We start from the raw sequence: 24,000 nt of genomic DNA, 5'->3' as shown, positions 1-24,000 counted from the left end.
CTTTTCTTTCTCTTTCGTTCCTTTTCTTTTCTCTAGCAGGTCGGCAATCCAATCCGGGGGCGCGTTAGGAAAAGCCAGCGGCCGGTTCAGTCTCAGCAGCCGGTTCCAGCTCCCGGGGAAGGAAGGACAGCTGGGCGATGCTGCCCTGGGGTGGCGAACCTGCAGGTCAGACGACGGCCAGTCTCCCTCAGTGGGGCTTCCTAGAACTGTGCTCTACTGCGAACCAAAATACAGACCAGAAACTTCAAGTTCTCGCTGAGAACTTGAGAGCAAGGTGGCGAGTCGCGGCAGAGGCGGCCACGGTCGGGGCTCGGGGGTCTCCGTGAATCCCCCTGGACAGCCTCCGCGGCGGCGTTGGCCGGCCCCTCCCCCGGGCGGCGGGCTCACGGCAGGAGGAGGTGCCCTCTGTGTGTCGGTTTGGTCCCGTTGCAGAGACTGAGGACCGAGAGCAAAAAGTGAGCGGTAAGGGGCCTGGCCGGCCTGCGCCCGGCCTACCCTGCAGCTGGCGCCTTGACCCCGCCCCTCGGGATTGATCTCCGAGCGGGTTCCAGGCGCTCTTCACTCGGGGTCCAAAGGTGCGGCGGCGCGGGACCATGGATCGCGTGGCTGCGTTGCGGGGCTCGAGGCTGCGGTGGGCGCTGCTGGGGACGCGGGTGGCCCTCCCTGGCCTTTGCCCACGCGGGGCCAGAGCCAAGGCCGCGATCCCCGCCGCCGTCCCGGCCACCGCCGAGACTCCTGGAAACGGGCCTGGCGACGGGAGGCTGCGGGCCTTGGACGAGATTCCAAGGCTGGGGCAGCTGAGCTTTTTCTTCCAGCTGTTGGTGCGAGGCTACATTCTGCGCTTACACAAGCTCCAGGTAATCGAGCGGGGGCGGACCTCACGACGGGGAGTGGGGGTGGGGTGGAGGAGCACCTGGGTAAAGAAGCTGGAGATGGGGACACGTTGGATCAAAAGTGAAGGAACCGAGAATTTAGCTCAGAACCAACTGGAGCTATGGTCATAGACTGGGAATCTGTAGGGATTTTGTGCAAAGGGTAGACAGAACCCTGTGAACAGAAATGAATAGGTCCAGGAGTGGTATGAATCTGGAGGGCACCAGGGAGGAGGGGATTTAGGAGACCAGGTTTGAAATGAAAGCGGGAGGGGGGGATGGTAAGGGAACTTGGGTGGCTCAGTGAGTTAAGCTCCAGACTCCGCTCAGGTCATGATCTCACGTTCGTGGGTTTGTGTGTACGAGCCTGTGTCCGGCTCTGTGCTGACAGCTCTGAGCCTGGAGCCTGCTTCGGATTCATTCTCTCTCTCTCTCTCTGCCCCTCCCCTGTTTGCACCCTGCCTCTCTCTCTCTATTTCTCTCTCTCTCTCTCTCTCTCTCTCAAAAGTAAACATTAAAAAGGGGTTTTTTTGTTTGTTTGTTTTGTTTTGTCTTGTTTTGTTTTTAATAAAACGAACAGAGGTTGAGAGAGGCCTGTCTTGGTAACAGAATGTCATTGTGTAAATGTATACACTGCCAGGTGTGGCAGAACCACTGTTTCCTTGTGTGGTGATGTTGGCAACCCCAGACTCCTTCCAAAGGATGTGGATTCCAGAGGATTCCAGACATCAAACGATTTGCAAGATAGGGATTTTTCCACAGGGAGGAAAATGTCACTTCTCAAGGAGTGAAAGCAGAATCATAGACATTAAGGAAAAGTTACATTTGCTTAATTAAGGAATCAGTGTCTAGTAAGTAGAGTTTATTCAGTGGAATGCACATTGAGGCAGGTCACCTGCGGTGGTTGGACAGAGATGGGAAAACCCAATGTTGGTTAAGTTGGAGAGGTTTTAGGAAAAGAACTGAAGAGATTCACCCAGGATCTGTCTGCCTACTATTAAAATATATAAAGACATTCCACTCTGCCCCAGGCATTTTCCCAAGCGCTGGGATTCATTGAGAGGTGACCAACGCCCTCATGGTTTATGTGTTCAGCTGGAAGCTTATACCCCAGGGTTTATGTGCTCCTTTGGAAGAAAAGGGAGAGAGGGCAGTGAACAGATCAATAAACAGTTAATTTCAGAAGGAGAATTTGAGTGCCCTGAGAGAAGAAGCGTGTCCAGGGTTGGGGATGGTGGAAACTTTGATTCATTTATTTGCCCTCCAGGCACATTAGTGGTCATCGGTGATTGGCAGGAAGAGTGGGCAGGCCTTTGGCTGGGCTGGTGAACAGGCTGGTTACCATGTAACTGTGCTGGCAGTAGTCACAGACTCAGAAGAGCTCTGGGCACTGGGGATAGGACAGGTCTTTGAGGAGGACCATCAAGTTCAGACTAAGGGTCCTGGTTCCTCTGAGGGGCCGTGGTGGGCTCCCGAGCAGATGTGGGGTGAAGATGGCCTTTAAGAGACACTGTCCAGGGGCGCCTGGGTGGCTTAGTCGGTTAAGCGTCCGACTTTCGCTTAGGTCATGATCTCGCGGTTCGTGGGTTCGAGCCCCGCGTCGGGCTCTGTGCTGACAGCCAGCTCAGAGCCTGGAGCCTGTTTCAGAGCCTGTGACTCCCTCTCTCTTTGACCCTCCCCTGCTCACGCTGTCTCTCTCTGTCTCTCTCCTAGAAATAAATAAAATATTAAAAAAAAAAATTTAAATAAAAAAAAAAAAAAAAAAGAGACACTGTCCAGGTTATGGTATATGCAGTAGGATGGATTGGGCAGGGTTGGTAGAGAAGGCCTCAGGGGACAAAGGATTGGGTGTGGCAGTATCTGAGACACCCTCCAGACAAAGCTGGACAGAGAATTGAGGAGAGTGAAAATGGCTCTGAGGGTTTGAAGTCCTAAACTGACCAGTTTCCCTGCACCTGGATCCTGTTCACTGGACCGGCCACTGCTATCTCTTGGGACCCTCTCTGTTAGCTCTTGTTTCCTAGATTTGGCGGGCACGTCACAAGGGACATAGAACTGGTTAGAAAATCGCTCCTTCTGGCCTCAGCTTTAAGAAACCAAGTAAGCCCAGAAACCAGAGTCCTGCAAACTTTTCCTGCTTGATTTAACCTCTAGAAATATGAGAGGCCCAGTGAATGCCCCAAGGGTGGCCACTAAGGATTTCTCATCATTTCATAGGGAGAGTTTACTGGAAGGTTTTGCTGAGGATTATCTCTAGAGCAGTAACTACCAAAGAAATCCTAGACCACCCTAGGAGGTGAGGAGGAAGAGGAGAATGTGTAGCCTTTCATCATTATTATTATTTTAATGTTTATTTATTTTAGAGAGAGAGAGAGCAGGGGAGGGACATAGAGAGGGAGACATAGAATCTGAAGCAGGCTCCAGGCTCTAAGCTGTGAGCACAGAGCTTGACCCAGGCTCTTATTCACACACTGGGAGATCATGACCTGAGCCGGAAGTAGGAAGCTTTACTGACTGAGTCAGCCAGGTGCCCCAGGAATGTGTAGCCTTTTAAAGGAGCAACCAGGGTTAGGATTTTGGAGAGCCCCCTGGCTCCAGCCCTTGTATGCCAGAGATCTGGAGTCACGTGAATCTTCTCAGGGCACTGATGGAAATTATATTAGCCCTTCCCACTACACGTGATGGGTGTGTGTTAATAAAGAAGTGCCAAGAATCTATAAAACCTCGTTCCTACCCCTATTGAGGAGGAGGATACATTTCAGTGACCCACTTTGTGTGTGTTTTTTTTTTTTAATGTTTTATTTATTTCTAGGAGAGAGAGAGACAGCAGGGGAGGGTCAGAGAGAGAGGGAGTCACAGACTGAAACAGGCTCCAGGCTCCGAGCTGGCAGTCAGCACAGAGCCCGACGCGAGGCCCAAACCCACGAACTGCGAGATCATGACCTAAGCGAAAGTCGGACGCTTAACTGACTAAGCCACCCAGGCGCCCCTCAGTGACCCACTTTGTATCAGTTCAAATTTGTTTGGTTGCCGCTCACAGTGGCTTAAGCAATAAAGTAACTTTATTGGTTCAGAGAACCAAAAAGTCTAAAAGTTGGATGCCCTCCAGCTACAAAGCCGGGTCTAGAGATTCAAGAGATCATCAGAGTTAGAGTTTCTTTTTTTGCCAGTTCTCTTAGCTTTGCGTCTTGCAAAAGGTAGTTGACTGGGCTGGGTTAATTGCCAGTCTCTGAACCCATCATAGTGGCCATAAACATACTCTAATTAGCTTAGACACATGCAGGCTCATCCCTAAAGCTGGGGTTGGGGTCCCTCCCACCTAAACCAGGTGACTACTGCACAAAACAGTGAGGTTGATAGAAGGGCAGCTGACCATAATATCCCTTCGGCACCCTCAACTGTCAGAAATTGCGTATCACACACAAAAATAATAAAGTCGGCTCAGGAGAGCATTGTAGGATTTAAGGAGGTGGAGTAGGGACCGGGCCATGTGAAAATCGTGTTAGTCCATAAATGCAGTTCCCTTCTCTTTCTTAAAGAAAATGTTATCAAGAGTGCTAGAAAAATGAAATGTGGACACATGTTAAATTTATATGTAAACTTATATTAAATTGACATCTTTCAAAGATGGAGACCCAGAGAACGGTGAGATCAGTCGTCTGTTCTGTAGCTCTTATTACAGGATGACCTTCATGTGCCCCCACAATGCCTTGTGCCCATAATTGTCATTTTGTGTGTTGTGTTTCTCTCTCTCTTTTTAATGTTTATTTATTTTTGAGATAGAGAGAGTGGGGTAGGGGCAGAGAGAAAAGGAGAGAGAGAATCTCAAGCAGGCTCCACACTATCAGCCCAGAGCCCAACGTGGGGCTCAAATTCACGAAGCATGAGATCATGACCTGAGCTGAAATCAGGAGTCAGACACTTAAGTGACTGAGCCTCCCCAGGCGCCCCTCTTGTGATAACTCTTAAAATCTCTCTTAGACTGCACGGCAAAGGAAACAACCCACAAAACTAATAGGCAACCAACGGAATGGGAAAAGATAGTTGCAAATGACATATCAGATAAAGGGTTAATATCCAAAATATATAAGGAACTCACCAAACTCCACACCCGAAAAACAAACAACCCAGTGAAGAAATGGACAGATGATATGAACAGACACTTCTCCAAAGAGGACATCCAGATGGCCAACAGACACATGAAACGATGCTCAGCATCCCTCCTCATCAGGGAAATACAAATCAAAACCACACTGAGATACCACCTCACACCCGTCAGAGTGGCTAAAATGAGCAAATCAGAGAACTCTAGATGCTGGCGAGGATGTGGAGAAACGGGCACCCTCCTACACTGTTGGTGGGAATGTAAACTGGTACAGCCCCTCTGGAAAACAGTGTGGAGGTTCCTCAGGAAACTACCAATAGAACTCCCCTAGGACCCAGCAATAGCACTGCTGGGAATTTACCCAAGGGATACAGGAGTGCTGATGCCTAGGGGCACATGTACCCCAATGTTCATAGCAGCACTCTCCACAATAGCTAAAACATGGAAAGAGCCTAAGTGTCCATCAACTGACAAATGGATCAAGAAGATGTCGGGGCGCCTGGGTGGCTTAGTCGGTTAAGCGTCCGACTTTCGCTTAGGTCATGATCTCGCGGTTTGTGGGTTCGAGCCCCGCGTCGGGCTCTGTGCTGACTGCCAGCTCAGAGCCTGGAGCCTGTTTCGGTCTGTGACTCCCTCTCTCTCTGACCCTCCCCTGCTCACGCTGTCTCTCTCTCTCCTAGAAATAAATAAATAAAAAACATTAAAAAAAAAAAAAGAAGATGTGGTCCATCTATACAATGGAGTACTACATAGCAATGAGAAACAATGAAATCTGGCCATGTGTAGCAACACGGATGGACCTTGAGGGTGTTATGCTGAGTGAAATAAGTCAGGCAGAGAAGGACAAATATCATATGTTTGCACGTATAGGAAGATTAGGACGAACTTAACTGAAGAACAAGGGGGAGAAGAAGGGGGAAATGGTGGGGGAAAGGGAGAGAGGCAAACCATGAGAGACTCTTGAATGCTGAGAAACAAACTGAGGACTGATGGATGTGGGGGGGAGGGGGGAGATGGGCATGGAGGAGGGCACTTGTGGGGATGAGCACTGGGTGTTATATGGAAACCAACTTAACAATAAACTATTTGTAAGAAAAAAAAGAAAAAGAAAAAAAGAGAAAAAAAATCTCTCTTAGAGACCCTTAAATACAGAGGACAAACTGAGGGTTGCTGGAATAGGGGGTGTGTGGGGGGGGATTAAATGGGAGATGGGAATTAAAGAGGGTGCTTTTCAGGATGAGCACGGGGTATCATATGGAAGAGATGAATCACTGCGTTCTACTCCTGAAGCCAAGACTACACTGTGTGTTAACTAAATTGAAAATAAATTAATAATAAAAAAAAAAGAAAGTGAAAAGACAATCCATAGAATGGGAGGAAATATTTGCAAATCATATATCTGATAAAAGACTTGGGTACAGAATATGTAAGAACTCATACCGTTCAATAATAAAATAACTAACTCAATTTTTAAAATAGGAAAAATATCGGAATAGGCATTTCTCCAAAGAAGGAATACAAATGGCTTAAAAGCACATGAAAAGATGAAACTATATCATTAGCCATTAGGGGAATGCAAATAAAAATCGAAAGAGGGGCTCCTGGATGGCTTGGTTGAGCATCCAGCTTCAGCTCAGGTCATGATCTTGCTGCTATCAGTGCAAAGCCCGCTTCCGATCCTCTATCTTCCTATCTCTCTGATCCCCACCCCACTCCCCTGTACCAAATAAATTTTAAAAAAACATTTAAAAATATTTTTTAAAAATTTTAATTTTTTATTTATTTCTGAGAGAGAGAGAGAGAGAGAGAGAGACAGCGTGAGCAGGGGAGGGTCAGAGAGAGAGGGAGATACAGAATCCGAAGCAGGCTCCAGGCTCCGAGCTAGCTGTCAGCACAGAGCCCGATGTGGGGCTGGAACCCACAAACTGTGAGATCATGACCTGAGCCAAAGCCACTGCATCACCTCAACTGACTGAGCCACCCACACGCCCCTCTTAGAAACTTTTAAACATACAATACTGTACTAATAGTTATAGTCACCATGCTGAACATTACATCCCTGGGACTTACTTATTTTCTATCTGCACGTTTGTTGTCTTTTGACCCCCTTCACCCATTTCCCCTTCTCCCATGTGCCTCCTCTGGCAACCACCAATCTGTTCTCTGTATCTATGAGTTCAGTTTTGGTTTGTCTTGTTTTTAGGTTCCACGTGGAAAAGAAGTATCAGTCAAAATTTGTCTCTCTCTGACTTATTTCACTTAACATAATGCCCTCAAGGTCCATCCATGTTGTCATAAATGACAAGATTTTCTTCTTTTGTGTGGCTGAATAATATTCTACTGTATATATACCACAATTTATTTTTTTTATTTAAAAATGTTTTAAATGTTTATTTTTGAGAGATAGATAGACAGACAGACAGAGCCTGAGCAGGGAAGGGGCAGAGAGAGAGGGAGACACAGAACCCAAAGCAGGCTTCAGACTCTGAGCTGTCAGCACAGAGTCCCATGCGGACCTCGAACCATGAGATCATGACCTGAGCTGAAGTCGGACACTTAACGACTGAGCCACCCAGGTGCCCCTTTACCACATTTTTTTATCAACTCATCCATCAATGGACACTTAAGTTGCCTACAGGTCTTGGCCATTGTAAATAATGCTACAATGAACATGGGGGTGCTTATATCTTTTTTGAGTTAGTGTTTTTTTGTTTTCTTTAAATAAATACCCACAGTGGAATTGCTGGATCATAGGGTAATTTTATTGTAATTTTTTGAGGAATCTCCACAATTAGCATTCCCACTAAGAGTGCACAAAGATTTCCTGTTCTCCCCCATTGTTACCAACACTTGTTATTTCTTATCTTTTTGATGTCCATCCTAACAGGTGTGAGGTGATATCTCATTGTGGTTTTGATTTCCATTTCCCTGATGATTACTGATGTTGGGCCTCTTTTCACGTAGCTGTTGGCCACCTGTATGTCTTCTTTGAGAAAATGTCTGTTTGGATATTCTGCCCATTTTTTAGTCAGATTGTTTTCATGGATATTTTCTATCATCTTTGTAGTCTCAATTTCATTTATTTCCACTCTGATCTTTGTAATTTTTTTCCTTCTACTAACTTTGGGGTTAGTTCGTTATTCTTTTTCTAGTTCCTTGAGGTGTAAAGTTAGGTTGCTTATTTGAGATCTTTCTTGTTTCACCATGGAGGCATTATCACCATGAGCTGTCTCAGAATTGCTTTTGCTGCACTCCATAAATTCTGGCTTTTACTACTCTTTCTCCATTTTCCTTGAAGCCTGCATTCCCACTCTCCACTGGACACCAGCATCAAGGGCCAGAAGACCTGAGACCTTCTGAATGTGGCAGGCTTTGTTCTGCCCAGTGCAGAAGACATATCATTTCCAGCTCTGGTGGCTCTGGCACCAGGTCAGCTTCCCTATGTGGCTGTGGCTTGCCGGGCAGTAAGACAGCCCCATGGGGACTGTGGCAAGGAGTGGTGTCTGGGCGCCCCCTCCTGCTTGGTCTTTTTTCAGCTCAGTCTTATGCATGTGCCACTGGTATGTCACTGTCCCTAAAGCATGTTTGGTTCCCCTGCTCAGGAATCTCCACGGGGCCTAGGGAATCAGCATTTGACTCCTCATAGGGACGTTCAAAACCCCAGCCTCCTTTTTCCCAGGCACACCCTCTCCCTTTCCGTTTTGGTATGTTGTATTTCATTTTTCATTTGTCTTTAGGTATTTTTTTATTTCTCTTTTGACTTCTTCTTTGACCCCATGCATACTATTTAATCTTTACATATTTGTGAATTTTCCAGGTTTTTTTTTTGTAATTGATTTCTAGTTTCATACCACTGGGGTGAGAAAAGATCCTGGATACAGTTTTAATCTTCTTATATTTGTTAAGACTTGTTGTGTGGCCTATCATGTGATCTGTCCTGGAGAATGTTCCATGTCTGCTTGAGAAGAATGTGTATCCTGTTGCATTTGGATGGAATGTTGTGTATATGTCTCTTAAGTCCATCTGGTCTATTGTGTCATTTGAGGACAATATTTCCTTATTGATTTTGTCTCGATGGTCTGTCCATTAATGAAAACGGTGTATCAAATTCCACTACTATTATTGTATTGTTGCCTATTTCTCCCTTTTGATCTGTTAATACTTGCTTTATCTATTTAGTTGCACATGTTTCATGCCATCACCTGTTTATACGACTTAGAGGTTGGGCTGGTAAGTTCTGAGGGTAGGGGCTATGTCTCTTCCCACCTCTGTGTCCCCCAGTGCCAGATACAGTCCTTGGTACAGGGAAGGTTCTTAGTAATATTTGATTAAAAAATATATAAATAAATTTAACGTACTAGCCAAAGGGCAGTGCATTGGTACCTGGTTGTAAATTTTGTGAGACTCTCCTTAGCTCTTTGGTCTGGGTTGTTTGACATAAGATGGAATGAAGAAGAGACAGTAAGGGTGGTGGGCTGACTGAGAAAGGCTCACCCTTCAGGCCTCAGCTTTTTGAGTTCAGAAACTATATTTTATCAGCCCATTCAACACGGGCAGACTATTAGGGACTGACTGACATTGGCCAAACCCACAGAAACAAATTGTGGACTGGAGTGCCCACATGTTTATTTACTGAATAAGTCAGCCCTCTCGAGAATCATAATACTCCACCACATAGATAGCCCCTATTCTAATTATCTATTGCTGCGTAACAAGCTATCCAAAAACATAATGGTTTAAAACAACATTTTGTAACACTCATGATTTTGTGGGTCAGGATTTAGGCAGTGCACATCAGAAGTGACTTATTTCCCTTCACAAGGGAGCAGGGCTTTGGTTTGAATGGCCGGCGATGGCTAGAATGGCTCGAGTGGGGCCATGCTTCTGTTCAGAAAGTAAATTTATTTCCGTGGCTTCCTCAGTATTTCCCCATGTCACATCTCCCAGGGCTGAAATTTTCGAGATGGCTTCTTCAATTGCATGTTTGGTGCCTGGCCTGGTTTGACCGAATCAGCTGAGCATTTCCCTCTTTCCATGTGGCTAGTTTGGGCTTCCATGGTGGTCTCTGGATGCTCAGACTACTTATGGGGTACTGACTTTCCCCAAAGTGAATGTTCCAAGGGAAAGAAAGTGGAAGTTGCCAGTTTCTTAAGGCCAGGGCCTGAAAACTGGCACCCCATCATTTCTACTGTATTCTAGAGGAGAACATGTAGACCTCACCTCTTAATGGGAAGGATGTCAAAGAATCTCTGGCCATCTTTAATCCATCACCCGCTCTTCCTAGGATCCAGGTACCTAGGGAGAGAAAGCAGTACCTACATTAGTAGACTGCTTGGTGTGCAGAGACTCCAGAACTAAAGGAGTAGAATGGTATGGAAGGAAATTCCATCTAGGCCTTGGAAAAACCTGGGTGAATGTGCTTCTCTGGTTGCTGTCCGTTAGATTAAGTGTCTCTCCCAAGAGATAAATGCTGCCAAATTCTCGCTGTTTGGCTCCCCTCGTCTGGGTTTTGTAATGACCAGTCCCATTCCGTTAACACATTCTTTCTTCAGTTTGGCTAATACCATTGATTAGATGGATTTTCTGCCCCAGGACTCATGTTACCATCCAGCCTCTCAGAGACTGTCCTCTAGTTACTTTTTTTTTTTTTTTTTTTTGGCTTCAGTATCATCTGGCAAACATTATAGGTAGTCCTTGAGACTATGGCAAAATTGGGTGTACTGCCTTTGAGCCTTAGGGTGGGGAAATCTGAAACCAGGTATTAAGGCCAAAAGTGTGAATCATACCAATTTAGCAACTGCACTGTTAGATTTTTTATCTTACAGATAAAAAGGTATACTGAATATTCAAAGTAGCAGTATTTCTGTTTGGGAAAGATTAGAATGACTTACATATCCCATTAAGGGACTGATTGATTATAGTAGCTTCAAATGGTGGAATTTTATGCAACCACAAAAAAGAACAGGAGCAGCTCTATGTGTATTAATATGAATTGCTCACTAAGATACGGGAAGAAAGTGAGACACAAGATGATATCATATGGCATCATCTGTGGATGAAGGAAGAATGGTTGGTATACATTCCTATATATGTTTAATAGGTGCATAAAATATCTCTGGGAGAACACAAAAAATTGGCGATGATGATTGCCTCTGTGTGCTGGTTTTCTTGGAGTCTGAAGATAAGAGTTAGAAGGAAGTCTTCTCTTTTATAATGGGTCTGCTCTGGACCTCCACCAGGTTTTCCCTGGCTTCACCCTTCCCAGGCACAGTTTGCCATCTTTGGGCTCCTTTAGTTTACTTTTTTGCTGCTTGAAGTTTAACAGTGTGTGTGTATGTATTGCCTATTAAATTTTTTTTTTTAAACCCACAACAACAGTCAAAGAATAGAAAGCAGGAGATAAATGCAAGGCTGGCCAAGTTCTTCCTGGTCTCGCATAATATTTTGAGGTCCTCCGATGGCCCTTCCTCTTGTACCCTTGTTTGGCTATGGGTCCTTACTTTGATTTCCACCTGTGTGCCTACATCTTCTTTCTAGTTCTGCATCAACTGCTGAGCGTGCATTCCTTGTTCTTGAAACCCTCTCACTGTTTCACCTGAGACCAGTCTGGTTTGTGGACAGAGTGCCCTGAGCGTACTATGGTTTGCCTCTGGAGGTGTGAGGGGGTGTAGGTGGGGGGTGGGCAGTGTTTCTGTTTCCCTGACAGCCTCCCTGAGCACGTCCCAGGCAATGCTTTTTCTTGGATCACCCTCTATCCTCACCCCATTGTTTCTCTATGAGTGCAAAATCAGAAGGAAATTCTTACTGTCCTACGGTCTGGTACATGTCTTAGTACCTTATGTACTAAGTACTTTATGTACTATGTACTTAGTACCTTAGTACCTTCTGTCTTCTTGCATAAAACCAGACATTTTTATGATTATTGAAGTAATGGCTACACTCACAGGCAACATTTTTAAAGCTTTGTTTGTAAAATCAAAAATTCAGAAACCAGTTAAATGCCCATAAACAGGATAAATAAGTTGTGATACATTCATACAATGTAACAGCATACAGCATAATAATAAATGCACCAGCTTTTAACGTATCAATAAAGAACTCAAAAACAAGGTTGAGGGACACCTGTGTGGCTCAGTCGGTTAAGCCTCCGACTCTTGATCTCAGCTCAGGTCTTGATTGCAGGGTTGTGAGTTCAAGTCCCACCTTGGGCTCCGCACTGGGCATGAAGCCTACTTAAAAAACAAACAAACAGGGGCGCCTGGGTGGCTTAGTCGGTTAAGTGTCCGACTTTCGCTTAGGTCATGATCTCGCGGTTCGTGGGTTCGAGCCCCGCGTCGGGCTCTGTGCTGACTGCCAGCTCAGAGTCTGGAACCTGTTTCAGTCTGTGACTCCCTCTCTCTCTGACCCTCCCTGCTCACGCTGTCTCTCTCTCTCTCTCTCCTAGAAATAAATAAAAAACATTAAAAAAATTAAAAAATAAATAAAAAACAAACAAAAAACCAAACTCCCAAAACAACAAAGTTGAGTATAGAAATGATAGGTACAGTAGAACACTATTTCTATAAATTAAAAACCACACAAAAATACTATAGGCTATCAATGGACACATATATATGTAATAAAATTATATAAATATTGACAGATACATTTCTAGTTCAGGGTAGTGGTTGTTCTGGGGAGGGAGGGCAAAGGGAAGGACAAGAAGAGAGCTTGGAAATGTTTTCATTTCGGAAACAGATTTGAAGCAATTATGACAAATATAAACAGTTCTTTTAATTTGGGTGTGTGGGTACATGTGCATTTATAATGTTATTTTCTTTAACTCTCCACATTAAAATATTCATAACAAATACAAGTAACCCTGCTCATCCTAAGTCCAAATGGTGCCCCTGGCCTGCTCTGATCGTGGAGTGGATCATTCAAGGCAAGATTGAGAGCTAGGAGGACCTGGGAATGCTGTTAATTATTTAGCACCTTCTGTCTCCTGGAAATGTGAATTCCACTTGTGTGAGGGGGTTGGGGCTAAATTCTTGATGACACTTTGACAGCACTGAGACGTGATGGTCCCAGCGGGGTTCCTCTTCACCTTTGACCCTGAGTGGGCCTTCTTTCTGACACATCTGTCAGTGCAGGCAAAGGAGTGGCCTGTGCCAGTCACCGCTCTCCCTCTGTTTATCCAGCTGATGGCTGCCAACTTGTAGGGGGCAGGGTTAGTGACACTGGCAAAACAGAACGTGGTGTCTGTGGTTTACTTTTGTCCTTGGGGCTATTTACTTGCCGTTTGAGTGTTTGTGGTGGGTTTTTTTGCTTTTGTTTTTGTTTCTGTTTTTTGTTTTGCTGTGCTGAGAGCCTCCCTAAGGAGTCTACCAATCATGAAACGAAACAGACCACCAAGTAGGAAAATAGAACATTGCGATGTGGTATCACTTTTTTCCAGGGGAGATTTTACTGTTCTTTTTGGTTTTTTCTTATAACAGCTTTATTGAGATATAATCACATGCCATATAATCCACCTCGAGGAACAATTAAAGGGGTTTTAGTATATTCACAGACCTGTGCAACCGGTACCGCATCAATTTTCAAATATTTTCATTATGCCAGCAGGAAGCTTCGTGCTCCTTCACACTGACTGGGCCTCAATCCCTCATCACCCCCTGGCAGCCCCTAATCTATTCTCTGCCTCTCTGGGTTTGCCTATACTGGAGACTTCATATAAATGGACTCATTGCATATATGGTCTGCTATAAAAAGCTTCTTTCAGTTAGCACGCCATCTTCAAGGTTCATCCATGTCGTAGCACGTATCAATGCTTTGTTCCTTTTTATGGCAGACTAATATTCCCCTGTGGCGAGATGCCACAATTTGTTCCTCCACCCCTCTGTTGCGGGGTGTTTGTGTAGTTTCCGCTTTGGGGCTCAGTACTACTTTTCGCGTTTTCAGGGTGCACACAGCTGTCAAATATAAGCAGAGAGGACATTAGTTAGAGTGGTGAAAACAGATTTTATTCAGTAGTGACTGCTGGGGTGGGGGGAGAGAAACTCTATTCTGGTGTGGGCAGGGGTGACGGTGCCTTTTATAAGGAAGGAGAGGGAGGGAGCGGGGAGCAGGATGGCGGGCACAGAGTCTGGGAAATGAAAAATTGCAAAACGGCAGGAAGGAGGACAGCTAGCGCGTGTGGAACTCATCTGCTTGGTTAACTGGTGCTTATTAGCTGGACTCCTGTACTTCCTCAGAGACTGGGCAGGGGCCTTATCTTCAGGTGTCAGCTGGAACAAACAGGAAATTCTTTTGGCAGCCATGAGTTTTCTCAGGCAGGCACTTAAAAAGATTTTTTTTTAATGTTTTTATTTATTTTTGAGAGAGAGCAAGACAGAGTGGGAGCAGGGGAGGGACAGAGAGAGAGGGAGACACAGAATCCAAAGCAGGCTCCAGGCTCTGGGCTGTCAGCACAGAGCCCGACATGGGGCTGGAACTCACAAACCGTGAGATCATGACCTGAGCCGAAGTCAGACGCTTAACCCACTGAGCCACCCAGGCACTCCTCAGGGAGGTATTTTAAGGGGACTGTAGCCTCAGAACGAAGGTCACCCTATGGAGGCTACTCTGAGCTGTTAGAAACTAGGTCCATGCGTTCAAGTCTTTCTAGGCCCCAGCCAAGGCCTAGTTGAGAAGAGGGCTGGGAAGAGCCTGACCAGAAGCTAGAAAGGAGAGAATCCATCACAACCTTTTAAAATTCTGAGAGCTATGGCACTTTGCAACAACAAAAAATGAGTCTGTTTACAACATATTGCATACAACTTCAGTTTTCCATCCCCACCCCCAAGCCTGTCTACACACCCAGGTTACCACCCTTTGCCTTGAGGTGGATTACTACATTTTAAGCATTATACCTGTAAATGGGTAATTGCCATTATGGCCTGCCTTGGATTATTGACCTTAACATATGTCTAGCCACAGGGCACCTCTTGAGATCAACTAATAATAGAATTCTCTTATTTAACTGATGAGGAAATGTCAAGCAAGAAAAGACAAAACCAAGGCCAGACTGATTTAATCAGAAAAGATACAACAAACCACAGTTAGATTTAGCCATTTTATTGCTTACACAGTGACAGGAAGAGTAAGGCAAAGGTACGGGCTCCCCATGAACCTCGTTCCACATGTTCAAAAAGACGATACTGAAACTCTTCCCACCAGATGAGTGCAGTGAGAGTTACCGGGTAACTTTTTGCCAGAAAGTACTCTAGAAGGAGTTTCTTCTAGACTGCAGCCAAATTCTGCAGCTCTTCTCTGAGTGGGGGTGGGCAGAAACCCCACACTTCATCAGAACCTGGGAGGTGATGAGAAACTGTTTCATGACAATCTCCCAAGTGAGATAGGGAGGTGAGTGGGAGCAGGCCTTCTAGCAGCTCCTTACAGAACATTCTTTCATGTTCCAGGAAGATGGCCAAGTGTTCTGCCAAAACTCATAAGCTATGGCTCAAGTCTTTGTGAGCATAGATAGGCACTGAGCTGCTCACAGTTTAACCCTGACCTTCCACATGTCCCAGAATCCTCAGGGATGTAAATATCCCATCAGATAAATATTCCAGTTCTACTGATAGGAGCTCATACCACATCTGTTGTCTGTCTTTGGCTAAATCAGATGAGAGTCACCACAACCGTGACTCCCTGTAGGTTGATTAGGCCCGCTTGGAGTATATACTGCCGCCAGGCACCCCTATCCAAGGGCGACCAGAGATGTCAGCAACCACACACACCCCTCCTCACCAGCCCGTGGAAGTGCTGGGCACTACGATTGCCTATGACCGCCCATGGTGAAGAGTTTGGAGCAGGCTGTGACAAATGAACAAGAGGCCAACAGTAACAGGATGAAGCTAGAGACCAGATCAGTGTCCAGAAGGTTAATCTTGTACTGTTATCTTTACTGGAGGCTGACCATTTCTGAAATCACTGGCTTCCTGGGAAGTTTCTAAGAGTTTTTAGATTGAGATTCTATTTGGCCAGTGGTCAAGTTGAAGACAGTGGTGGTCTGGTCTGTGTTAACTTGCCTACATGTCAATTAGATGCCATCCTGTCTGTAGATAGGAGGAGGGGGGAGGGGAGTAATAGTCCCTCCCTGCACCTCCAACTTCCTGGAGAAGATCCCTGATCTCCCACAAGCCAGAGGTATTCCTCTTCCCCCAGCCATGTGTGCAGTGTGACACAGTCTTTCTAGGAATCCCTTCACCTTTTTGTCCCAATCCTTCTGTGTCCCTAACCCTCACACAAGCACTGATTTCTCCTGAGGTGCTTCAGTCGTTTCTTCCTTGTATGCCTCCTACCGTTCTAGAACATCTCCCATCCCCATGTCAGGACCATGTTGGGAGCTGAAACCTCATATTCATGGCCATTACTGTCCTTATCTATTACTATCCAAGACTGGCAAGCATAGCTGATGGCAAAAGAAGCACCAAATTAGGATAGCTTACTCCATGACTCCTTTTGCTGCTTGCCAAGGAGCTGTTAGTTTTCCAAGGGGTAGGTGAGGGAAGAGAAATGGTAGAATGAGAAGAGTTAATTAGGTGGCTTGGGTCCCTTACAGCCTATCCCAGGCCTCTTCCTAGCTCTCCCATCTCACAATGAAGAAATCTCTTGAAATGGCAGATACCCTCCTGGTGAATTGTCACATAGATATTCCAAACTGACTTTCTTAAGTGTGTGATCCATTGGGAACTCAGCTGGGTTATCTAGTTGCCTTTTTCAGTTTCTCCTTTAACAGTCCACACCATGTTTCAATGGCACTGGCCTCCTGGGGATGATACGAGGCATGGAAGGTTCAGTGAATGTTCCAAGAGGCTGACCACTGCTGGGTACTTTTTACTTCAAGTGGGAACCATTGTCTGAATGGATGCTCTTGGGAAACCAAATGTATAGCACAGTCCATTTAAGGGTCTTTGAATAGTGTGCCCTCATGTGCTGTGCAGATGGAGACAGCAGTGTCATACCTTGAAGAAGTGTCTGCTGCAATCGATGTCCAATGGTGCTCTAGAGGAGATGGTAGGGGACCTGTAGCGTCTGTTTGCTAGGACAGGCCAGATCTGGTACTCCTCACTATGAGCCCTCAAATTTCTTTTTTGCTGGAATGGCTAGCTGGCAGTCTGGGCATATTTGCCAGCTTCTGTGGCTTCACCTACTGGAGTCACTATGCCTTGTTTTGGGGCCCCTGTAAATGGATCACCATGCTCTGAGCAGTGGGGTATCTGGGTGGCTCCGGTCCTTACATTTGCATTGCAGGTCTCCTCAGCTTGCTGATTCCACCCATGTTCATCCAGGGAAACCTTTGCCATGGGTATCCACCCAGGTCACGACCAGAGGGTATGGGTCTTGTGTGATCTGTTGCCATCATGTCCTTTGCCAAAGAGGCTGAGACTTGTTCCTCCAGGAATTCTGCTGCCAGGCAACAGCCCACACTGTCATGAGTCAGTGAAAATGTAACACAGTGTGTTTGGAGAGGTCTTTTGCAAAGCACGTAGCATAGCTCACAACAGCGAGTGTTCTCCTTTCCATGCCTAGTTTTAAACAATTTTCTTCGAGGCTACATGGCAGCATCACCCCAATACACCCCCTGGCCCTCAACTGAGCTGATCTATCCACAAACCAGGCTCCAGCATTGTCAAGAACCTCAGTGAAGCTAAACCCCCAAGAAATCTGACGTGTTGGCATAGACCCTGCATCTGAATCAACATATCTGGAGGGCGACTAACCACTTAATGACTGGTGTACTATTTTCTTGGATGTACTACAACCGCATAATCAGGGATGCTTGTTAGGCAGTGCCCACTTTGCTGATGTTCTCATTTCTGATGGGACATCAGGTAGAACAGCGCTTTGCTGTGTCTGTCTTAGTGTGCGTTAGCGCTCAATATCAAGCCAGTAATTGTCTCTCAGTTGGGGTATTCTGGGTGGTGAGGTCAGGCAAGTGCCATGTCCAAAACCCTAGGGAACCATTGCCTAGTGGCCACATAGTTTTACCACTGGCCTCAGTCTGCGTAATTGTCAGTCACTGACATCAGTACCTCAAGTGGCTCGTGAAGACCAAAGGGCCGCAGTGGAAGAGCAGTTTGTACTGTTGGATTGTTATCTATCTATCTATCATCTATCTATCTATCTATCTATCTATCTATCTATCTATCTATCTTAGTAATTTCTATGCCTAAAGTTGCATGCTCTTCCAACTGAACCAGCCAGATGCCCCTGGATTGTTTTCGTAAGTATGTTTGTCTGTACTAATTCTTTGATCAAGACAGTGATCTTCGCTTCCACCCCTTCCCTTTCCTTGGAATCCTATGCTACTTTTCTGATACCGTGTGACTAAGCTGAGAGAACAAGGTAGACTCCTGGTGGTGTGGTCCACTCAGCCCACTACCACTGCTCTAATCATGGAGTTTCCACACTGACAACATCCCCTACAGTTTAGAGAAATATTACGTGTATTTAACACATCTATTCCCACAATATATTCAGTATATCTTTGACGAACTGACTGCCCTGATGACCAGGGAGTATTTTATCTGTAGCCACAGCCACCTGTCTGATGGAAACAGTTTGCTTTCCTTGGTAATATGGAAGGGTAAGGAACAACCATGGAATGCTTTTTAAAAATTTCATGGGACCCTCTCCCTTTTTTCTCTAAACACCAACACAACTTGGGGCACCGGGGTGGCTCAGTTGGTTAAGCATCCAACTTTAGCTCAGGTCATGATCTCATGGTTCGTGTGCTGACAGCTCAGAGCCTGGAGTCTGCTTCAGATTCTGTGTCTCCCCCTCTCTCTGCCCCTCCCCCTGCTTGTGAGTGTGTGCCCTCTCTCAAAAGTAAACATTTAAAAATAAATAAGTGAACTGAAATGAAATAGAATAAAATAAAAACCAACACAACTCATCAAGGCTCTCAGGGACCATGGTCAAGGACTCCTGTCCCCTTGTCACTAAACACATCAACCAGGCCTGTTACTGCCCACCAAGATCCTATTGCACACTTTGCTAGTTGACCTATGGTGTCTCACTGTCTTTTTCCTAAAAGGATGCCATGACCTTATCAGCTTTGGTGAGGAGAGTTTAAAAACCCCATGTAAGGGCACCAGAGTGGCTCAGTCAGTTGAGCATCCGACTTCAGCTCAGGTCATGATCTTGTGGTCTGTGGGTTCAAGCCCCGGGTCGGGCTCTGTGCTCAGAGCCTGGAGCCTGCTTCGGATTCTGTGTCTCCCTCTCTCTCTGCCCCTCCCTGGCTTGTGATCTGTCTCTCAAAAATATATAAATGTTAAAAAAAAATTTTAAATCTTTTTAAAAATAAATAATAAATAAATACCCCATGTAGTCAATCTGTCAGGAGCAGTGGGGTGACACCCGTGGTAGTGTGGTGCCTTCTGCAGGTGCAACTTTCACATCAGGAATATACTGCTTTTTTAGGTGGTAAACGACAGCAGTTTTTTCTTTGACTGCCAGGAGGCTTCCACACTGTCACTCTACCAACACTGTTTCCAAAACTACTTGGCAAGCTGACTCTGAATCTTACCCATCATTCCTACTGGGACCTTCAACTTGCCAAACAACAAGACATTGTTATACAGTGAAAAGTTTGGATCTCAGAGGAATTTTCCTAACAGTCTAGGAAGACTGTTAGTGAAACATTTTGAAACTCATCATACATCTTGTATGTAGGAGGAACTGGCTCATGGGCTTCTGGCTCAGAATCACACGAGCACTTCCCCTCTTGTTCTGTCTTTGCTGCCGTTCTTCTCCCACACTTTCTACAGAAACACAGACCAGAGGGTAAAACACAGGCACTTCAGGAGGTGGGTAGTGGCTAGAAGGTCAGGGAGTCCAGGGGTGGGGGACAAGGGCGGCACGGGGGTGGAGGAGGCAACTCCACCGGAAAGACAGCTTTGCATTTACTTTCAATTTTCAGAGGCTATTTACTGATGGAATGGACAGGACTGTGGGAAGACCCCTGCTCCTCTGCACTGCCTGTCTTACCTCTCCTGCCCTGCCTGGTCCATGCCATCTGCCGGTGGGAGGACCCTTCCCTGCCCTCCAACACACTACTTAGACCAGAGCATGTGCTACTGGATCATGGGTTCTACTTTATCTCTGAACCTGACCACATGGTCCCAGTTCTCTAAAAGGGCATTGTAACTTTACTAGCCCCATGTTGTGTCAAGTTCACATGTTAGACAAGGCAAGGCCAAGACATAACCGATTTTTCTGGAAAAGACACAGCGGGCCACATTTAGATTTAGAGTTTATTACTTACATAAAGAGGGATGGGCCACCTGGGTGGCTCAGTCAGATAAATGTTGGACTTCGGCTCAGGTCATGATCTCACAGTTCATGAGTTAGAGCCGCGTGTCGGGCTCTCTCTCTGCCCCTCCCCCATTCGCCCTCAGTCACTCTCTCTCTCTCTCAAAAATAAACAAGCATTAAAAAAAAAGAGAGTGAGTGCTTTTTCCCGTCTGCGCTTGCGGAGAAGCAGGGCTTTCGGAGAGATATCCCACCTCTAACTGTGGGGCTTTCCTTGGACTGGTGGCCTCGGTCTGGCACTGGACAGTGGAAGTTCCCTCCAGGTTAGGTGGTACCCCAGGGACGCGGTCGGCATCAGGAGGAACCAGTTCCCTGCCCTGAAGTGCCTTGGCTTGTGGGATTGCAAGTTGGGTGGCATCATTAAGAACGCACGGAGTGAGGGCGTGAGGCACGGGAGACGGCCCGCCTCCTCTGCGCCTGTGGCACAGGCTACTTCAAGGAACAAACCTAAAGTGCACATCGTGGAGAGTTCAAAACATCACTACGAGTAGAGAAATAAAACCAAAGTCACAAGAGAGACCAAGGGACACCCTTCAAAGAAGACTTCCTGAACGGCCAGGCCCTGGACAGTGTATGAGCCTCCTTTAATATTAATATAGCAGCACTCACACGGGCAGAACACATCACAAGCTTTTAAAACTAACGAGAAAGAAAGCTAGCCAAAATGACAAAACGGAAGAACTCTCCTCTAAAGAAATTCGAGGGAGAAATAACAGCTAGAGAACTGCTCAAAACCGATCTAAGCAACATAACTGAACAAGAATTTAGAATAATACTCATAAAATTACTCATTGGGCTTCAAAAGGGCTTGGATGACATCCGAGCCATTATTGTTGCAAATACTGATGAACTAAAAAATGCAACACAAAATAAAATGGAGGCGTTGGCTACTGCACGGATTGAAAAGGCAGAAAAAATACGTGAATTAGAAGATACAATTATAGAGAAAGAGGAAGCCGAGAAAAAGAGAGAGAAATTGGTCCAGGAACATGAAAGGAGAGTTCGAAAGCTGAGTGATACAATCAAACGGAAGAATATCCATATCATAGGAATTCCAGAAGGAGAGAGAGAGAAAGGAGCAGAAGGTGTACTTGAACAAATAATACCTGAGAACTTCCCCAACCTGGGAAAGGAAACAGATATTGAAATCCAAGAGGCACAGAGAACTCCCCACAGACGTAAACTGAATCGATCTGCACGACATACAGTGAAACTGGCAAAATACAAGAACAAAGAGAGAATTCTGAAAGCAGTTAGGGATAAAAGGGCCCCAACATACAAAGGGAGACATATCAGGGTAGTAGCAGACCTATCTACTGACACTTGGAAGGCCAGAAAGGAATGGCAGGAAATCTTCAGTGTGATGAACAGGAAAAATATACAGCCAAGAAGCCTTTATCCAGCAAGCCTATCATTCCGAATTGAAGGAGAGATCAAGGTTTATCCCAACAAAAAATGGAGGAATTCATCATCACTAAACCAGCCCTACAAGAGATCCTATGAGGGAAATGTTGCAAGGAACACAAAGTCCCAGAGACACCACTACAAGCATGAATCTAACAGAGAACACAATAACTCTAAACCTGTATTTTTCAATAATAACACTGAATGTAAATGGACTAAATGCTCCAATCAAAAGACAGAGTAGCAGAATGGATTAAAAAGATTAGATCCATCTATTTGCTGTTTACAAGAGACCCATTTTAGACCTGAGGACACATTCAGATTGAAAGTGAGGAGATGGGAAAACATCTATCATGCTACTGGACATCAAAAAGAAAGCTGGAGTAGCCATATTTATATCAGACAAACTGGACTTTATTTTTTATTTTAAAGGCAAAGAAGGGCATTATATAATAATTTCAGGGTCTATCCATCAGGAAGAGCTAACAAGTATAAATGTCTATGCACTGAATTCAGAAACACCCAAATACATAAGACAATCACAAACATCGATAAGAATGTGCTAATAGCCAAATATGGAAAGAGCTTAAGTGTCCAACTGATGAATGGATCAAGAAAATGCAGTTTATATATACAATGGAATACTACATGGCAATGAAAAAGAATGAAATCTGCCATTTGTAGCAACATGGATGGAACTCAAGGGTATTATCCTAAGTGAAATATGTCAGGCAGAGAAAGATACCATGTTTTCACTCATGTGGAACTGGAGAAACTTAACAGGACCATAGGGGAGGGGAAGGGGGAAAAACAGTTGGGAGAGGGAGGGAGGCAAACTATGAGAGACTCTTGAATACTGAGAACAAACTGAGGACTGATGGGGGGTAGGGGAAGGGGGCTGTTGGCATGGGGAAGGGCACTTGTTGGGATGAGCACTGGGTGTTATACGGAAACCAACTTGACAATAAACTATATTAAAAAAAAAAAAAAAAAGAGAGTGAGTGAAAAAAAAGAGTAAGCCAAAGGTGCCAGCTTGCCAAGATCTTTGTCCCCCACACACAAAAGGACAGCCCCCAAACAAAAGGGACCAGATGATTGCAGTGTGAGTTGTAGGGTATGTTGAGGTGCCCCTTCTAGACTGCAGCTAGGTGTTTTTCTATTCTGCAGCTGTTTTCCAAGGGGGACAGGGCAGAAAGCACATGCCTCATCTGACCCCAGAGGAGAATCTGTTGGTCTCCCAACAGCCTCCCAGGGGACACAGGGAGGTAAGTGCTGGGTGGCCTCGTGGTGGCTCCTTGTAAGATTCCTGTCCCCTAGTGTCCTGGGGAGGGGGCGGGGAAGAGTTGCAAGGCATTCAGCCCTGAAGACTCAGGGAAAGCTGGGTTCAAGCCTCTGGGTATATGAACACATGCAGAGTCACAAAGTCGGAAGGGTGCCATGGTGGAGCTATCACCCAACAAAGTGACAAAGCCCATTAGTGTTGGGGCTGAAACTAGAACAAAGTTTCCTGCCAAGCAGTCTCTGACCCTTCAACTGATGCTGCCAGCCACGGATGAGAGAGAAACACGTGACAATGAACAGACACTTTTTTCCGGCAACAATTTCTCTTGGTTTTTGGAAAAATCACATAAATATGAGTTATGTGCTAGTTATTTATGACTGCATACCACCTGTAAGGGAGAATGTCATTTCAATGTGGCTGAAATAATTTGCAGAATATGAAACAATATTCTGCGTATATAAATATGTGTTTATTATAGAGAGATCAGAAAATATAAAGACACAAAAAGAAGAAAATCCAAATCTTCCATAATTCCCAAACTCTGCACGTGTCACAGTGTCTTGTACACATAGGTGCTTGATAAATATTTGTGAAACAAGTACGTAAATGGACACATAATCTTAGTGATAAGTAAGCATTATCCCTGTTTGCTAATCCTTGGTGAATAGGTTTCCACATTTTCCTCCATGTGTCATCAACATATATATATATATATATATATATATATATATATTTAACAAAACTATACCATATACTCTCTTTTGTAAGCTGCCATTTATTAAAAATAAATATGCATACTTTTTGGGGTCCCTGGGTGGCTCAGTCAGTTAAGTGTCCAACTTTTGATTTTGGCTCATGTCATGATCACACGGTTCATGAGATCAAGCCCTGTGTCGGGATTCTCTCTCTCCCTCTCTCTGTCCCTCCCTTGATCATTCTCTCTCTCTCTCTCTCTCAAAAATAAGTAAATAAACTTTTTTTTTTTTTTTTTTTTTTTT

At 45.2% G+C, this 24,000-nt stretch overlaps 1 protein-coding gene across 1 annotated transcript in view; it reads left to right on the top strand.

Annotated features, from left to right (window-relative positions):
- The first annotated feature begins 533 nt into the window (after positions 1-533).
- LOC120232403 (sterol 26-hydroxylase, mitochondrial) overlaps positions 534-24,000 on the top strand; it is a 37,721-nt gene continuing 14,254 nt past the window's right edge. The window contains exon 1 of the mRNA XM_039233092.1: positions 534-857. Coding sequence (XP_039089023.1) covers positions 594-857 — 264 coding nt within the window. The 5' untranslated portion in view covers positions 534-593. The remainder of the gene's footprint in view (positions 858-24,000) is intronic.

The sequence above is a fragment of the Hyaena hyaena genome, unplaced genomic scaffold (assembly GCF_003009895.1).
Source record: "Hyaena hyaena isolate Hyena2069 unplaced genomic scaffold, ASM300989v1 scaffold_71, whole genome shotgun sequence".
In the NCBI taxonomy this organism is placed as follows: Eukaryota; Metazoa; Chordata; class Mammalia; order Carnivora; family Hyaenidae; genus Hyaena; species Hyaena hyaena.
Note: the sequence above shows the minus strand (reverse complement) of the source record. Positions and strands in the feature narration are given on the sequence as shown.